Here is an 18,148-nt window from a genome sequence, read left to right as displayed (position 1 = left end):
TATACAGCACCCCCAGCCCACCTGCCTAGGGTTTGGTGCCTCCCACAGTGGGCTGTGGGAGTCAAGACAATCCCACACAGATGTGACCACAGGTCATTCTTATCTAGGCTGTCCCTTATTTGGGGCTTCCTCAGATGACTCTAGGCTACATCAAGTTGACAGCTGAAGCTGAAAACTACTAGGACAATTACTTTTCTTAATATTGTGACCAAATACTTGACAAACAGCAATGTAAGTAAGGCAAGAAGGGTAGACTTTGGCTGTTCTAAGGGGATAAAGTCCATCATGGCTAGGAAGGCACAGCATCAGGTGCATGGTGCTCCTGGCCACACTGAATCTGTAGTCATAAAGACATAGAAAGAGCGAGCAGTAGGCGCTTTGCTCACTTCCCCCAACCCACGTTTGGGGTGGGATTCCTTCATCTGCTAAACTTCCCTGGAAATGCCCCCACAGTTGTGCTCAAAGATTTGTTTCCCAGAAATTTCTGTATCCAAGTCAAGTTGACAAGACGACCAGTGGGAATGAGAGAAGCAAGATGAATCTGCAGGGATGTATGGCGGACTGGATTAGAAAGACAGGATCTAAGGAAGAATGAATTCTGGACGTGGGTGCCCATGGGATGTGTGGCCATGATCACAGCAAAGAAACTGTATCAGCTAGCTGGTGCCATGCAGTAAATAATGCCCAAGGTTAGCAGTTTAAGACAACAGATGTGTATTATCCCCCAGTTTTTGTGTGGAGGGAATTCAAGAGTGGAATGACTCGGGTTTTATATTAAGAGGCTGCCAGGACATCTGGAGTGGGAGGGACTTCTGGGCTTGCTTGAAGGCTTTTGACAAAAGTTCTTCCATTATGGATTTTCACCCATTTAATTTTGGTGCAGGGAATCTGTCAAGAGCCAGGGTTCTACCACCAAGTCTCTGTCCTCTTTACTGGGTTTTTATAGGAAGTCAAGTTTCTTGCCACCTGGACCTCTCTGTACTGCTGCTTATGCATCCTTACAGCATGGTACCCAGATCCCCAGTGCCAACCCAGATTCAGTGACTCAAGTGAGACCAAAAGGAAACCATAGGCCTTTGAGTACATACCGAGTGTTAGAACTCAGGCATCGTCATTTCCTCTTACCCTGTTCTTTGGATGCAAATCACTAAAATCACTCCACACTAAAGAGGGGGAGTTAGTTAGGCTCTGCCTTTTAAATGGAAGATCTAAGAATCTGTGGACGTTTTAAAAACCTACCACAGATGAAGTATACTGTAGCCGATTTGTACATATGCAGATTCCCTTTTGTACATGCTGAGTCTGAAATGCCCATAAGTAAGTTTCCTTGTGAACTGTAAAATCACTCTACAAATCTTCCCCTGCTCAAAGTGCTGGTCTGTGGTCTAATTTAACCCTGTTTTTAGAGAGAGGGAACACTGACCCAGGGACTCGTTATGTAGCTGAAACTGGTCTGGAATTTTATAAACCAGGTTGGCCTCAAGTTCATGATTCTCCTGCGTCAACCTCCTTAGCGGTAAGGATACAGGCATGTTCACTGTGCCCAATATCCATCTGATTTAAACTTTGAGTTTATTTGCACATGTGGGTGTCTGTGAATGTGAATGTGAATGTGTGCATGCGTATGTGGGTGCATGTGTGCGCGCGCGCGCGCGTGTGTGTGTGTGTGTGTATTCACCTAAGTGTTCATGCACATTTATAGAAGCTGGAAGACAGTCTCCCTTAGTTTCTTTCTTTTCTACTGCTGTGACAAAGCACCATGGCCAAGGCAACTTATTAAAAAAGAGTATTGACACCCACAGTTGTAAAGGGTGAGACCATGGCCATCATGGCAGGGAGTATGGCAGCAGGCAATCAGGCATGGAGCTTGAGAAGTAGCTGAGAACTTACATCTGATGCATAAGCACGAGACAAACAGTGAGCGCACTAACTGGGAGTGGCATGGGCTTCTGAAACCTCAAAGCCCACCCCAGTGACACACCTCTTCCAACAAACCTGCACCTTCTAATCTTTCCCCAAAGCTCTGCCAACTAGGGACCAGCATTCCAATATGTGAGTCTACAGTGGTCCTTCTCAAACCACTACACAACCTCACCGTCCTTCCTCAGGAACCACCCACCTTGTTTCTTGACTTTTTGCACCTTCACAGTTTTGCAGTTTGACCTCAAGTGAGGAGGTGGCCTTGTGTTCCTGTCCTGTGAGAATAGCAGGTGTGGTGCTGTGGAGGTAGAGAGGCTTTTCCCCTAGAGTCCCCTACGGAATGCAGTGTAGGGTGATGCTCACTGAGTCTCTGTTGCTGGCTCTCCCCCCCTTTCTTTGTCCTTCCTCCTGTCGTCCTCTCCCTTGGCCTACAGGTGTCTAGGACTCCACTTCCTGCCTGGCTGTGGAGCTTGCTTGTGGGGAATAGAGTGCAATCCACAGGGGATTGTTGCTAAGAGCTGCTTCAAGAGCTTGACCTTGGCTTCCTGCTCTTCTTGGTGACGGGGAGTGTGAAACCTGCAGCAGGTCCATCCTGCCTCTTGCTCTGAGCAATTTAATAAGAGCTCTGGGGCTCACAGAGTGACACGTACAGCTATAAAATCTTGCTGCCACTTTATCAGACAAGAATCTTAAATTGGCACTCCTCCAACCACTGAACTATTATTATGTACCCAACAAAGAACAGTGAATACTCCAGGGAAGCTTTTGTTTGTTTTCTTTTTCTTTTTATCTCATTTCTGGAGAAAGCAATTTTATCAAACATGTATCTTTGTTGACTAGAAGGAAATCAGGAGTTTTAGAAACTATGACCTAAAGAAAATTTCTATTTAAGTAACTATTTCCCAAAGGTATATCAGCATAATCAAACAATACTTTTCTAAAGAACAATCCCTAAACCCAGCTTGACCCACTACATTGTTCCTTGTGGGACCGTGTTTTTTAGTTGCCAAATTTTAGCAGTGGTTATTCTAGGAAAGGGGTGCCGCCTGCTGCTGAGCGTACATTCCTGTCAAGAAACATTACATCTAGCAGTGCTGTCTATGTGCGCCAAGTGTTGCTGGTTCACTGCTCATTTCTTATTAAAAAGAACCTGGTTCCGGGCAAGGCTATTTCTACAGAGCACACACACACATGCATGGGCACACACACACACACACACACACACACACACACACACACATACATATATATGCTGGGAACTATGAAATGTAGAAAGGATTTAGTTTTGACCCTATGCTAAGTGTGAGAGAGTGCCTTTAGCTATGACAGGCATTTCAATACGCCTCCCACTATGTGATGCAAGGAGTACCACACTACTGTAATTGGCCCCTCTTTACTTAGGAGCATAAACACCGGGAGTATACTCTCTATCAACCTACTCAAATCCATTCTTAAACTGGAAAATTACAACTATGTCACTACCCTCCACTTGATGACATTCAGGTCATTAGAGAGGATACAGAGTTAGTGTCAAGATCATCAAAGCACACAGCAGCAGGGTTCTACTTCTTGTGGGAGTTTCACTCTTAGCTAATTCAGCCCGTCTTACTTTATAATGTCTGAAATCAAGATCACTTTCCTTGTGAACTCTTTTAAACTGTTTTCACAAGTTGTGACAAGTGGGCTTTACTGTGTGGTCACTTACTAGTGTTTCTCAGTCTCTAAACTGTAGGTTTTGGTTGATTTTTTACATGTATGGCCTACAGTTAAAAAACAGCCCATACTACACTGACCTTGGGTATATTTGGTTTGGCATCCTATGTGCTGAGTTTGAAAACATATATTAGGAAAGCTATTGTTATATCCTCCAGATCTCCTGTGCTCTTACCTATTTATTTTTACATTTTAATGGATTCCTAAGATATATATTCAAGTTTTTTTCTATGAAATCTCCTGTATATTTCAGTTGATGGTGGGTCCCAGTCCCCATGGACCTCTGTGCATTGCTTGTCAGCTGATAGCCATAGGTGCATCCTGTTCTTGAGTCCTGGCTTACAGCCCTGGTCATCAATATCTAGCATGAAGGAAACATGAGCTCTTATACCTGGGGTTTCTCCACTGTGCTGTAAGTCTGTATATAAGGCTGCTCATTCCTTACGGCAGATACACTGGTAGACATACAGACACGGCACATACATGCATGCACACATACACACACATTCTTTTGGCAATAAAGGTGGCAACACATTCTCTTAGCACAAATGTCTGATGTCTTGTCTTTCATTTCCTGATACCTCGGACTTGTTCATGGCACGGACGCCACAAGCTGATATTGCATTTGTGTTTTATATATTATAAGGCTCTATTATTAAAGGATTAATTAATTCTGGATTATCTCTACTAATACTAAATAATAACCTTTTTACCTTGACAATGTTTTTCTGCTTAACCGTGTGTTCAGTTGATATTAATACAATGACCAGCATGCCTGACTCTTTGACTTTTTTTTCTATTTTGAGTCAAGGTCTTGGCTATGTAGTATTGGATGGTCTGAAACTCCGTATGTAGACCAGCCTAGCCCTTAACTCACAGAGATTCACCTGCCTCTGCCTCCTGAATGCTGGGATGAACAGCGTGTGCCATATTACCCAGCTAGATACTTGTTTTTAAGCATCATGGCCACTTGGGGTTTAAGTGACATTACGTGCTCAGCTTGATCTCAGTGGTTCAACACAATTGTTGAAAAATTATTCTTTAATCATTGCAGTCTATTTCATACTCTTTCAAAGAACTTGTATTGATACTTTCTTTCCCATTTATTAAGTCTCTTGGCAATAATTAATACATAATGCCCCATTAGTGTAGTTAATCTTGTTTTGGTTTTTCTTTTTATGTGTGTGTGTTCCAGAGGACTCCTAGTCAGTGTTCAAGTGACTTTACACTTATTCTTCTGGAACTCCAGGTCATATGTCTTCTTTGATAATAAGTGGATTTTAAATTTTAATTTCTTGGTTTGGATTTCACTTGTCATTTAGGTCATAGAAATGAGGACATGCTTAGTGTGTGACTGGTACTTCGGTTCTTAGAGGCTGCTGTTCATCTTCTGTCAAAGACACCTTATCCCACTAATCTTTCCATGGCAAGATAGTGGAGACTTCCTCATCTCTTTTTATCAGAGGGAATCTTTCCAGAGCCTTCTGTAGAAGGTTAGGTCTATGACTTTCTTTCAGCACTGGGAGGCCTGGACTGGCCTGTGTCTAGTCTAGAAATTTTATTCACTCATTGACTTTTTAGTAACTTCATTATGATACCTGGATATTTCTCTTGGCAGAGCTTAAGCTTGGAAGTGTATTCATTGTTGTCTAGATATTCAATTTCATATGGTAGAACTTATGTTTATGGTAGGATAGACACACCTCATCTCCAAGACATTCTATGGACAGTATACTAGTTTTTCTATTCATCTGTACCAATGATAATATTAATTTAATCTATTAGGTACTGTAAGTGGTAAAAAACTAATAAAATATTGGAATTATAGCAATGATAAAACAGTTTTTTAGGTTATGAGTTGTTTCTGGAAATTTCCATTTAATATTTTCATATTAGAATTGTGTATATTAACAGAAATTGTAGCTATGGAAGGGGTTGAGAAAGCTCATATACAGGCCATTACACCCTGCTAAACATAGCTAAGACTTTCTATTCTCTCTTCTTAGCAAAGACAGAAAGCCACAGGAGAGACCAAAGGGTCTTTAAATTGAAGTTAAAAGCACCATTTTACTTAATTCACATGACTAATTTATTCTAGGCAATTTAAGTGTCTAAGTGTACTACTTATATAAGCATTCATTTCAAAATAATGTTACTTGAATCAAACACCAATTTAAAGAAAAATATTGAGTAAATTGAGTGAGTTGAGTAAATATAAAGTAATAGATTATGACAATAAAAACCATAAAGGTGATATCTTGATACTTCAGTTTATGAAATATTTGAAAGCCTTTGATCCTTTCCAAATTTATGTCTTCACTTTAAAAACATACTCTTATGCTTTTACATCCCAGGCAAGATGTATGTTATAAACACGAGACTATGTTGGGAATGTGCAAATTGGATACCCCAATTAGCAAATAACATTTTGACCACAGTGTGAGCCAGATATTCTCTCTGAAGGAATAAAGCTTGCTGTGTAGTCAGAATGGGCAGGTGAGGGCCTGGTCTCACAGCAAAAAAAGGACAGAAAACCATTTCTTGTTCTTGTACCCACTGGGCTTTAGCCCATCGTTGGCACTAGAAATCTAGCCAAGTGGAACTGTCACAACCACCAAGGCAGGAAGGATGACACCATATACTCATGTTCCTAAGTCTTCCCGTTAGCTACAGCAAGTCAGATGGTCACCTAATACTCAATGTCACTCGAAAAATTAGGAGTTGGGGACAAGTGGTGACATTATTCTATCCCATAAAGAAACCTCTAGGTGGAGACATGTAGCCAGCTCACCCGTCACACTTCTGCCACCTACTCTTCTTTAGGCCATTTCTTTTCTACAGATGTTTATGCTGCTAAGCCATGCCTGGGTCTCCCCTAGACGCACTTCTAGGCTTTTATGGTTCAGATTTCCCTTATAGCCTCTGAATACCCATGGGTTTGGAGTTCTTGCCTCCAGCCACCATCCCCCCCCCCTCCGTGCATGGCCTTCAGCTTTATCCCTTCTCCGGTTCCTGTCTGCTTGGCTTACTAGCATGTTCCTCACAGGTCTCCACTTTGTGCTAAGGACAGTGTCTGGGGCTCAGGCTCTGTTCAGTCACACTGGTGAGCTGGGAGTCATGCTAGGATCTGCAGATTTGTGCAGCTGTGATATTACCTCTTACCTGGGTTCATACACAATTCGTAAGAATCTTAGCTATGTGTTGTCCAAACATGTACAACCCATACTTCAGTTAAACCACTTTTGATGTTATTTCTTAAATGTAAGGATACTTTAAACTCAGACAATGCCTTTTCTTTTGCAGGGAGTTTCAGGTGGTGTTGTGTTTATTCTCCATAGTCTGTGGTATTGGATATTTATCATCTCTGTTCAAAACCCTTAGAACTGGCAGCCAGTTTTCTCAGCCAATCAGCTTATCAAGTGGCTAAGGGACCACAGCTCAGAACCCTGACCTCATATCCAAAACTTCTGCAGTTTCTTCACCAAATTGCTGGTGACTCACAGAATTCATAAAACCCACAAAATGTAGGTTGATACTCTTTGTCACATCTAAAACCCCCATGCCTATTTTGAGGCAGAAGCCTGCACTTTTATGTGTGCTGTCAAGTGAGTGTTCTGGCATCTTCCCTGGGATCAGTGAGATGGTCACTAGGAATGTGAAGCTTTTTTATTCATTGACAGGAGGCTAGAGAAACTATGCATGTGTTCAGGGTGCTTCTGTCTACCAGGCATTTATTGGGTATTTACTTGCCTGGGTGCTGGAGATACAATAGTGAACAGGATAGATTTGATTGATGCTGTCATGAAGCTTCACATGGAGAAAGCACTTAGCCTGCATAGCAAAATTCGCTACAGTGATGATAGATGTGGTGGTTTCTGTCATCACGCATATTAAAGAATTGCTATGTTCTCCTGCTATTATTGGTGAGGAAACAGAAACAAATACTGATATAGCATGCTTTGCAGCACAAGTAAGTGATTAATTTAGTTTGCTTTGTTTTTAAGTCTTTTGTTTTTGTTTTATTTTGTTCTTTTGTTATTGAGACCAGGTTTCATGATCACACCCTGGTCCCAGCCTACTTATGTAGCAGAAGCTGGCATTAATCCTCTTGACTCTATCTCCCAAGTACTGAGATAACAGTCATGTGCTACCACACCCAGCTTGATATAACTGTTGAGGCTAACTGCTCTTAGCAACATTTTTCTACATGACAGGTATAGAGATGTAATGTTAAGGAGAACCACACAGACGACTTGAGGCAACAAGGTTGGTGTGTGTGTGTTTTACGTATGACAAATGGTGCCATCTTGAAAAATCAGGAATCTATCCCTTTGAATCACAGGACTTCTAAAACCAGAGCCTCAGGGCCAGAGGGAGGCCTTGGTGATTAAGCAGGAGGACTAGAGTTTGGATTCCAACACCCATACAAAAAACTTGGCTATCCCATACACTTGTTACTCCCACACTTCTGGGGGTAGACAGGAGGATTGTGAGGCTTTCTGATTACCAGATTTGTGGAAAAATGTGAGCTCCAGGTTCAATGAGAAACCCTGTCTTAGAGGAACAAGGGAAAAAATAATGGAGAAGACACTGAGTGCCCTCCTCTGACCTCTGCACATGAGTAACTAGAGGTGAGTGCAGGGTCTTGAACACACCTGACAGGTGCTGCACTACTAAAGTACACCTCCAGCTTTGCTCACTGTCTCTCAGCTCTGGTGCAGGATCAGTTTTCAAGAACACATACGGTCAAAGCCACAGATATTGTACAGAGACACGCCCTATGTTAGTCAGCTTCCCGTTGCTGACAGAACTGTTGAGTGATCTATTTGAAAAGAGGAAGGAATTCTATTTGACTGATCATATCAGAAGTTTCAGTCTATGATTGCTTGGCCATGCTGCTTTGGAGCCTGTGGTGAGGCAGAATATCATAACAGCAGTGAGTTACAGAGCACAGCCATGGCAACTGGGAAGCAAAGAGACTTGAGGCAATGCCCCAGTAGTCCCTTCAAGAGTTCTTTCCCAATGACATGCCTTCCTTCTATTAGGCCTGTCCCCTAAAGATTCCATACCTTCCAGGAGTGCCACAGGCTGGGGACAAAGCCTTTAGCCTTGGACCTTAGGGAATGTTAAACAATTCCTGCTGCTGTGTTTTAGAAGGGTCTGTGGAGATAGCGGGGAAGACATGGGCACTTCTCTCCAGGGAAGTAGCTACAGAGCTTGCCTCAGCTCCATTTCCCGTCTTCACGAGAAAAAGGTTAAGTGTTCTTTTCTACTATATTCTCAGCACACAGTAGACTGTCAATACATATTTGTCCAATAAACAAAGCCAGTACAGTTATTACCAGAGGCATAAAATTTATTTTTGTTGTGCCCAAGTTTCAAAGTCCCCAGAGACCACCAGGAAGACCCACCAAATTGCAAAAGCAAAATTTTAATTGTTCAACCAACCATGACAGGGACCCCATTTGGCAAGCTGACACAGAGGGAGTGAAATTACCTGTCCACTGCTAGGTTTTAAAGACAAAAGTTACAGGATTACATCAGCAGGTATGGGTTGGTTTCTTTATGTGGTCAAACAGTTCCCAGGAACCAAGCATCTAGGAGGCTGGGGGGGGGATTCTGGAGTTTCTTTATGTTCAGTTTTGGCCCTAGACTCCAGGAGGCCAGAGGATCTGGAGTTTCCTTGTGTCAGAGGCCTATGTGTCTTTTCTGTAGCCTGTCATGGCTGCTAAAGCAGGGGCTGAGTAAGGGTCTGGTCCCTTTATTTCTAAATTACTAGAAGTGAAGCCCTTGAGTTTAGTTTACCCCTTTCAATTTTTGTCACCTCAGTGCTTTGTCGAGAACAGTGGACTTAACCTGACTCCCACAGAAATTGGTCAAACTCCAAATGTTTGGAAGACCCAGGCTGGCATGGAGAAATGGCTCATTAAGGAAGGGATTGAGGGAGGAAATAAAATTAGACCTTGAATACAATTTTAGCCTATTTAAACTTAGATTTGGACCTACTGAAGATTTACCACAAAGGATTAAAATTTCACAGAATCCAACAAGAAGAAATGTGTAAGACCATGATATGTGAGCATTTACTGGGTAAGGGCCAGAGAATAAAAACAAGAGGAATTCAGTCTACAGTCACCAGCTTCCTAGAAGGACATGCAAATTTGTCAAGGTTTCCTCTACTTTCCCATTTCCTCAGCCTTTGTCTAGCCGAGGAGGGTGCTATAAATGGGACTAGGCTCAGCTCTGAGCAGAGACAAGAGATGGTTAATGAGGATAATCATCTTCACCAACACATAGCCACAGGGAATCTTTAAATATTCAAAGGTGGGTGGGAAAGTGTCAGTCCCTGTCTGTTCATGGAGTTAACTTACCTACTTTACTCTTATTGCTTACCTTGAAACAATTGAGTACGGTAGGCCACGTGCCCTAATTTAGAAGCCTAAAAAGTGTGGCCAGTGGAATGTCCTGTCCTTGGCCTGTGCAGCCATTTATAGAGGGGGTGGGGTAGACACTCAGATCTGTCTTCTGTAAAGCATGTCTGTTGCCTCTCATGTCAAAAAACATTTATGGTCAATGTCCCTTGCCATGAATTGGCTTTTTGCATTTTTCTCTTCCTGAAGTCTTGCTGGATTTGAATTTGCTTGTGGGAGTTAGGAGAAGTGACTGTTGTACACAGTCAAACTGCTGTTCTCGGTGTCAATAATACTGGCTTTTGTGGTTCTCATTCACAGAAACTGCATTTGGGGCCACTTAGCAACAGGCTGTGCACACATTTGCTTACATCAAGGCAGCTGGAATGTCTGTCCTCCATTCTCTGTTCATTGATTTTCAGGACAGTAAAGCCCTGTGTGGTTCTTTAATGCTTGTTCTTTTGCTTCTTTTCAGGTTCCCGTCATCAGAGGATGTGGGAATGGATGTCCCCTTCGAGGAGGGAGTGCTGAGTCCCAGTGCTGCAGACATGAGGCCTGGTGAGAGAAACAGCTGCTCATCGCCTCGTGGCAGTCGATGTGCAGACATTATTATTCAGCGAGAGCGCCCCTTCCCAGGCATCCAACTTGTGATTTCAGTGACAAAAGTAAAGAGGGGAAAAAATGTGTGAGAAAAAGGTGCCAGGCTCAGAGCTGACTCAAGTGTTCAAACTCACAGTTAGGAGCCATATCAACTGACCTCCTGGGCCTGCCCTTACCTGCCAGTGTTCTCGGTGCCTATAATTGGCTATTGTATACAATGCCAAATTCTAGATTGTGACTGTGTTCAGTAACTGAACATAATTGTATGAATGATTAATATGGAATATCAAGAATGCTTTGTGTCCTTACTGTAGAAAGCCAACATGGAGCTGAAGGTGTAACTAAGTAGTAGACTGTTTATCTGGCATACATACGCAGGGGCCACTTTGAAACCCAGAATCACATAAAAAACAAAAAATTACCTTACCTTGTAAGGGTTTAAGCTCAAGACAGAAAAGAATTATAAACAAAAAGGAATTACAAACTTTCAATTATAACTAACGTGACTCACACTTTATAGTATATCCTCTCCCTTGTACTGCACCAAAACTAAAACCATATCAAACACTGACTGGGAGTTAAGCCTAAATGAACTGAGAAGGGAGAGTTTTGTTTGTTTGCTATTGTAGTAGTTAAAATAATCTGCCAATTTTGAATCATGTGACCTTTTTAAAGGGGTTGGTACTAAATGTCAAATCCAGGACCTTGTATGTACTAGGTAAGAACTCTATAAGTAAACCATATACTAACACATTCTGTGGCCAACAGTAACCACTGTATGTCTCCATCATTCTTCCAAAGTCACAGCACAATTTCAAATAATAAAAGTGTTAAGACAATGGTTAGTAGCAGCTAACTACATATGGCTATTCAACTTAATTAAAAAGTAAAAATTTTAAATTTCATTCTTCAGTAACGCTAGTGTCATTTTAAGTGCTCGACAGCCATATGTAGGGCAACCAGCTCAAAAATTCTTTTGGACATAACTTCTCTGAGAATACCTGTCACATAGAGCCTGCTGTTTTTCAAATGTTTCAAGGGAAACGTTTTTCAAGTGATGTATTAAGACATTCCATGGTGCATGGTATGGCTGATGGTCTATGTAGAAAAGCAAAAAGCAATGCTGTGATATCATAAGGAAGGAACAGTGATATTCCTTAGGACAAGGACAGAGTTGAAGGGCATACCAGATGCCTTCTGAATACTTTTTTCTAGAAAGCCCATGATTCTGGTTTTGAATGAGTCTGGGAAACATTTCTCTTACTATACTGGCACACAGAACACAAACTCTGTGACCAGATTTGCCAGAGGTTTTGCACTAATGGCCTCTGGATAGCCTGTGGTTTGTTTCTGTGCTGGCTCATCTGCGGAGACACTCCCACTCCCCACAGGTTAAGGGCTCAGTCCCACATGACAGTTCCCACTTAGCCACCAAGTGCTGTCTCAGGTCAGGCCTGTGCTCTGACCAACTGGCTATAAATTGGGGTTTCAAAGCCCCCTCCCTCGTTGGGCTTAATAATTCTCTAGGACAGCTTATAGAACTCATGGAGACTTTTTTCCTATTATGTTAATATAAGCAGTGTTATAACTGAGGCGGCAGACGTCTGGTCCGATGATAAGATAACACGGATGGGTGTTGATCAGTTCAGACTCAAACTGGAAGTATGGCCTTGTGAATTGCAGTTCTAGAGTTTTCCCCAAGGTTCAGATGGCTGAGAGTAGGTGCCCCAAATAGTGTGGATGGTTTAAGGGGGAGGCTGGAAAGAAATTTTAAAAGTTACAAGAAAAGGAAGATAATTGGTGGGGAAAAACTACCCCAATACTAGGATGCCCATCATTGAAGCACACACAATTTGTTAATTTTATGTTCATTTAGTCCCTTGCACCTGGAATAGCTCGTTCCTAGGAAGGCATGTCCCACACAGGAGAGTGGAACTGTACTTATAGATCAGAAGGCCACACTAAGTACCAAGGTTGCAGTCAGGGATCATGGCAGAAGCAGTAACTTGAAACTTTTCATCGGTGTTTCTTAGTTAAGATTATTGTAACCAACAGGGGATTATCACCCTGGGAAAAGAAGTAATTAAGCAATGAGTTATATACAGTATTTAAACTCTATTAATAATACCAGTAACAATACAACTAGATTTTAGCCACTAGGAACTGGATCCAAACATCCCTTTAACAGTTCTCCTGGGCTAGATCACTTTAAGCATCAATTTTAGATAGCCTTTTCTAAGTAGGTATCTTAATTAGGGTTTATTTTTGTGATAAAACACCATGGCCAGCTAGGAGTTGTGGCATAGGCCTTTAATCCCAGTTCTTGGGAGCCAGAAGCAGTCAGATCTCTATGAGTTACAGGCCAGCCTGGTCTACATAGTGAATTCCAGAACCTCCAAGGCTATGTAAAGAAACCCTGTCTCAAAACAAAAACAACAACAACATGACCAAAATGACTTCGAGAGGAAAGGGTTTATTCAGGCTTTCAACTCTGAGGTCCCAGTCCATTACCAAAGAAGTCTGTGTCAGGAACTCAAGCCAGAACCTAGAGACAGGAACTGAAGAAGAAGTCATGAAGGAGTGTTCCTTATTGTCTTGGTTCCACAGTTTGCTCAGGTTGCTTTCTTACACATCTAGCACCAATTGTCATCGAGGAATGCTACCCACAATAGGCTGGGCCTTCCCACATCAATCCCACATTAATTAAGAAAATGTCCCACAGGTTTGCCTAAAAGACAATCTGGTGGAGATAGGTTCTCAATTGATGATTCTACTCTGTGTCAGGTTGACATAAAAACTATCAAGAACAGTGGGCAGTAAATGATTTTTCAGGTGTATATGGACAGCAATCTGTTTTAATAGCAGTGCCTCCTTGAGAGGAGGAGATAATACCAAGTGCCTACTGTTTTTGTAAGTCTGTTTTCCTCATTAAGGACATTTCAGTATTTACCAAGTATTTACATTTTACTATTGTCCACCACTTAAGGCTTGTTGCATGAAGTCAATCAATGCCTCCATGTGGCAATTACACTTACCAGCCCTGAAGAAGGGACAATCAGGAAGTAAATGCTTCGTCACTGTAACCCTGAATCAATCCGTCTGTCCCTTAAAGTGGAAACTAGTAGACTAATGCTGGAGGAGGATCAAGAATGTCTCCTGCATGTAGTGAAGGTTCAGTCATTTGAGGGGAAATAAGGGCAAAAGATTGCCTCTGCAGACCTGCTGAACTGATTAAGTGGACTCTAGCAACTGCCAGGTTACTTGTTTCCCATCAGTCCTGAGCTAACCAGACACCTTTATGGTCATTATAGAGAAGTAGGGCTTGGGTGAACACCACCCACAGTGATGAGTATGTTGTGGTTGATTCATGTAAAGTGTACATACCCATTTCATAACTGAGGCAGGTAAAGTCAACCTTAGGTTCTTGATATACACACTTAATGATGATTACTGTGTCATATGCAAGCATAAAATAGGTTTTAGACAATAATTTCATCACAAATGCCCTGGGAAAGAATGGAAAGGGTTGACTTAGGAGATAATGTTTTTACCTGTAGGCTTATCATTTGATTAGCCTGAATTTTAGAGTTCCATAACTTTAGCAGCCTGCTCCTTGGATATTGTTAGCAAGAGTTTGGGACAGTGATTCAGCTAAGACAGTTAATTCATGAGGCCATTTCTCAGTCTGGGAATGTAGTCCAACTAAAGTGCTTGATTTTTCCTGAAGATACATGAAGAGAGCAGAATTCAGTCAACCATTGACTGTGTCTGTTAGGATATTAAGGCTAGAATTTTGGAAGAACATTTGCTGAGAGCTGCTGTGATAATCATCAATGAGAACACAGAGTAACTTGTAGCATATGTGTCAGTCAGGTACAGGGGGCAATATAGTGGGATTTTGTTTAGCAAACTTCTGTGCTAATGTTTGCACATCTGTTTGGCCTTTAGTTAGCACTTAGTCCTTGGAAACCTATGCTAATGTCGTTCCCAGGTCCAAATGCAATACATTCCTTAGTCAAGTCTTCTTTAATGATACAATTCCCCAGAGTTAGGCTGATGTGTTGTCACTGAAAGCTCAAATTCTCAAGCAAATCCAGCTGTATGTTCCTCAACATTGGAGATTCTTCAATGATAGCATGCCGTCCAACCTTTGTCTGGGACACGTATGTAAAGGTTTTAACATTATCACATTAAGCCTGGATTTAAAAAGTAAAACCAAAATCTAACAGTATAAAAAAGTCAGTGTCCAACATCTGGAACTTCTCATGATCTTCTTGGCTCCTAAGGGCTTGGGTCGTCTCACTTCCCTAGCTCTGCCATCTGTAACTCACACAGTTTGCCATACAGTCTCCTGCTCCATGCCATACCTGCCACTGTCATTGGTCGACATATCACAGTCCTGGCATCTTCAATATCCTGGGTATCTGCTGCAACTGAGAATGCACATTCACCAATGGCTTCTCCTGTTTTCTTTTCGGGGAGTCTGACCCTGCCACATAGTACCAGGCATGAGCTACTATTCATAACCCTTTCTGCCTTCAGAAGCAGTACCATCCATATAGGAGACTCTTACATATTTCTAAATTAGGCTTCCAGCTTGAGATGCAACTCTGATCCCCTCTGGAGCACAGATTCTGTGTGTTGATCCAGAAGTGATAGTTTCTTGAAGATTTCACCTAATGATGTTTAATGTTTTGAAGTGATTTTTCCCCCCGAAGACAAGAAGAAAAAAGGACCCGCCACCCTCCTAGTACTTTAAATGAGCTCACTAAAGTGTCAGACAGCAGACTTCACTCAAGAGTTCTGTTATGGTTTTGTTTCTTTTGTGTGCTGAGGAGGATGGAATTGAGGGACTAGGCAAAGGCAGTCTGTCTACCGCAAAGCCCAACCCAAAAGTTTCCAGCAGAGCTGTTTCAAATTCAGGCCCTAAAATCCATATAATCCAAATTAGGGATTACAGATAAAAAAGGATGCTAGGAAAATTCCAAGCAATTTAGGAGCCAGAATAATTGTGACCAGAGATAAAAACCAAGTATTTCTTCTTAGATCACAATAGATATCTCTCTGTGTTTGGTTCAGATAAACTTGTATAAAAAGGACTTACATGACTCTGTTTCTAGCCAATAAAAAGTTCAGGAGCAGTAAGACAAGCTGCTGAGAGTGGTTGGGAGCTGCCTCCATCAGCCTTAGCTTTGGTCATTGTGAACATTATAGGCAGTAATGTAGGGTGATATTGGCTTATGTGGTGACTTCCTTCATGGGTTCAAAGAATCTAATGCACTTAAGGCTTTAGAAAAAAACTGAAAAATACTGAAGGCAACTGAAGATAACATAGATGTTTTGGTATTTTCTATGAATTTAGCAGATTTTTTTTGTTTTTTGTTGTTTGTTTTGTTTTATGAGACAAGGTTTCTCTGTGTAACTGCTGTGGGCTGCCTTGGAACTTGCTTTGTAGACCAGGCTGGCTTCAAACTCACAGTGATCCACCTGCCTCTGCTTCCCAAGTGCTGGGATTAAAGGTGTATGCCACCAATGCGCAGTAATGTTCTTAACCTCAATTCTATAGGAATAACATCTTCAAGAATCATAAGAAAATATATATGCTTAAATGTTTTTGTGCATAATAAGCTCCATAAAATTTAACTTAGTATTATAGCATATTGACTTCTGAAACCTACACAGAGAAACAAAACAAGCAAGCAAACAAAAGTTTCTACCCATATAGCAGTATCTTCCAAGTCCTGTTTTCATATGGATGATGTACTGAATGGAAGCCAATACTGAGGGATGCTTTATAGAAGACGATCCAGGAAGAGGGGCCTAGAGAGATTGTTTAGCAATTTATAAGTGCTTCTTGCCTATCCAGAGAACCAGAGTTCAAATCCCAGTACCTATGACAGATGTATATAACCTGTAACTCCAGCTCCAGGGAGGTCTGATGCCATCTTCTGGTACCTGCACCCATGTAACATACATATGCTTACACATAAACTTTAAAAAATTAATAAAAGCATCCAAATGGCTCACACCTATATCACAACACTGGCGGGTGAGGTTGTAAGCTAAAGGCCTACCTGGGCTACATAGCAAGACCCTGTATTATAAAACAAAACAAGGAAGGAGGGACATACAGGACAAAATGGGGGCAGGGTCCAAGTCCCTTATTAGGATTTTTTTTCCTTGAGGCCCAGTTGCACTCAAGAAGGCCATGTGTGTGACTTAACTTTGCTATTATTTTCTTCTTTAGAACCTCCCAATTCCCTGGATCTCAATGGCAGTCACCCTCGGAGAGTCAAGCTCACAGCCCCTAATATCAACCTTTCTCTGGACCAAAGTGAAGGATCGATTCTCTCTGATGATAACCTAGACAGTCCAGATGAGATTGACATCAATGTGGATGAACTCGATACCCCTGATGAAGCAGATTCCTTTGAGTATACTGGCCATGGTAAGTTGCTGAGATAATGAGGCCAAAGTTATGTAAATTACTATCTATGTAACATTACAAACAAATCTTTCACGTCTGTGCAAGTAGCTACTTCCTGTGACCCTAGAAGTTTCCATTAGAACCTTGCTCAGGGGTGTCCATGCTTGGCAGTTTAGAGTATGATGGAGTGGGTCCAGTTCCCAGAAGCCACTCATTGGAAGCTATTACGCATTTGTGAATTACCTACCCTAAGGCCTGCATTGTTATAGGAAAACCAAGGCTGTGTGGATAAAGAAACAGACTTGAATCTGGAATGCAAAAATTGAAGAGGAGAAATCAGAAACCAATTCCTTTGTATAAGATCTTGCTGTCTAAAGTGCTCACACCCTTACATGACCTGTTACATCTCTTCACAGAGGCCACCTCCTCAATAGGCCTTCCATGACTTGTGCTGTCACAGGTGTTCCCCACCTGTGTACCCCTGGCCCCTCACACTCCATACTAGGGTTCCTTTGTTGTCTGCATTTCCCTTGTTGAAACTGTATTTCTAAACGATTTGCTTGCCGATCTGATTGAGATGCTTACTGGATTCTCCTCACTGGAATGCATGCTTCCTCAGAGCAGAGACTGTGGCATTTTATGATGTATCTTCAATACAGAAAGAAGGAAGGGTGGATGGAGAGGAAGGCAGATTCAGGACCAACAGCCACGATAGGAATGCTAGTCTACTGCAGATCCTTTCTCTTGTTTGGTGACATTTGGCTCACTCATAAGTGCAGACAAATACAGAGCCGTTGCTTCATTAAGAAGCATTGCCATTTCTGTTTCTCTGAAATTATAATTGAAAGTCAAAGTGGAAGACTTTCAGCTGTAAAATTTTCCTAGTCTTAAAAAGAAATACTGCAATTAAGGGATGCTCAAGGCTTTAGACACAGGAAACCCTATTCATAAGAGAACATGGTTGGGAAATTCATCAAATTAGCTGATTAATTCAGCCCAATGTCATTGAGCCACAGGGACAACATCCATAACCATTGTAGACTTAGAGTTTAAGCTTTTGTTCCCTCAAGTTATTAAT

At 41.8% G+C, this 18,148-nt stretch overlaps 1 protein-coding gene across 12 annotated transcripts in view; it reads left to right on the top strand.

Moving 5' to 3' along the window:
* Positions 1–18,148, top strand: part of Prune2 (prune homolog 2 with BCH domain) — a 254,327-nt gene that overhangs the window by 198,920 nt on the left and 37,259 nt on the right. For 11 of the 12 annotated variants that reach the window (XM_040746636.1, XM_040746667.1, XM_040746657.1 and 8 more), the window contains exons 10-11: positions 10,519–10,601; positions 16,891–17,091. In XM_040746636.1, coding sequence (XP_040602570.1) covers positions 10,519–10,601; positions 16,891–17,091 — 284 coding nt within the window. Of the gene's footprint in view, positions 1–10,518; positions 10,602–16,890; positions 17,092–18,148 lie in introns of those variants that run through there. The other variant, XM_040746675.1, reaches the window with a different exon arrangement.

Source organism: Mesocricetus auratus, unplaced genomic scaffold (assembly GCF_017639785.1).
Source record: "Mesocricetus auratus isolate SY011 unplaced genomic scaffold, BCM_Maur_2.0 Super-Scaffold_4256, whole genome shotgun sequence".
In the NCBI taxonomy this organism is placed as follows: domain Eukaryota; kingdom Metazoa; phylum Chordata; class Mammalia; order Rodentia; family Cricetidae; genus Mesocricetus; species Mesocricetus auratus.
The sequence above is the reverse complement of the archived record's forward strand: the minus strand, read 5'-3'. Positions and strand labels throughout refer to the sequence as shown.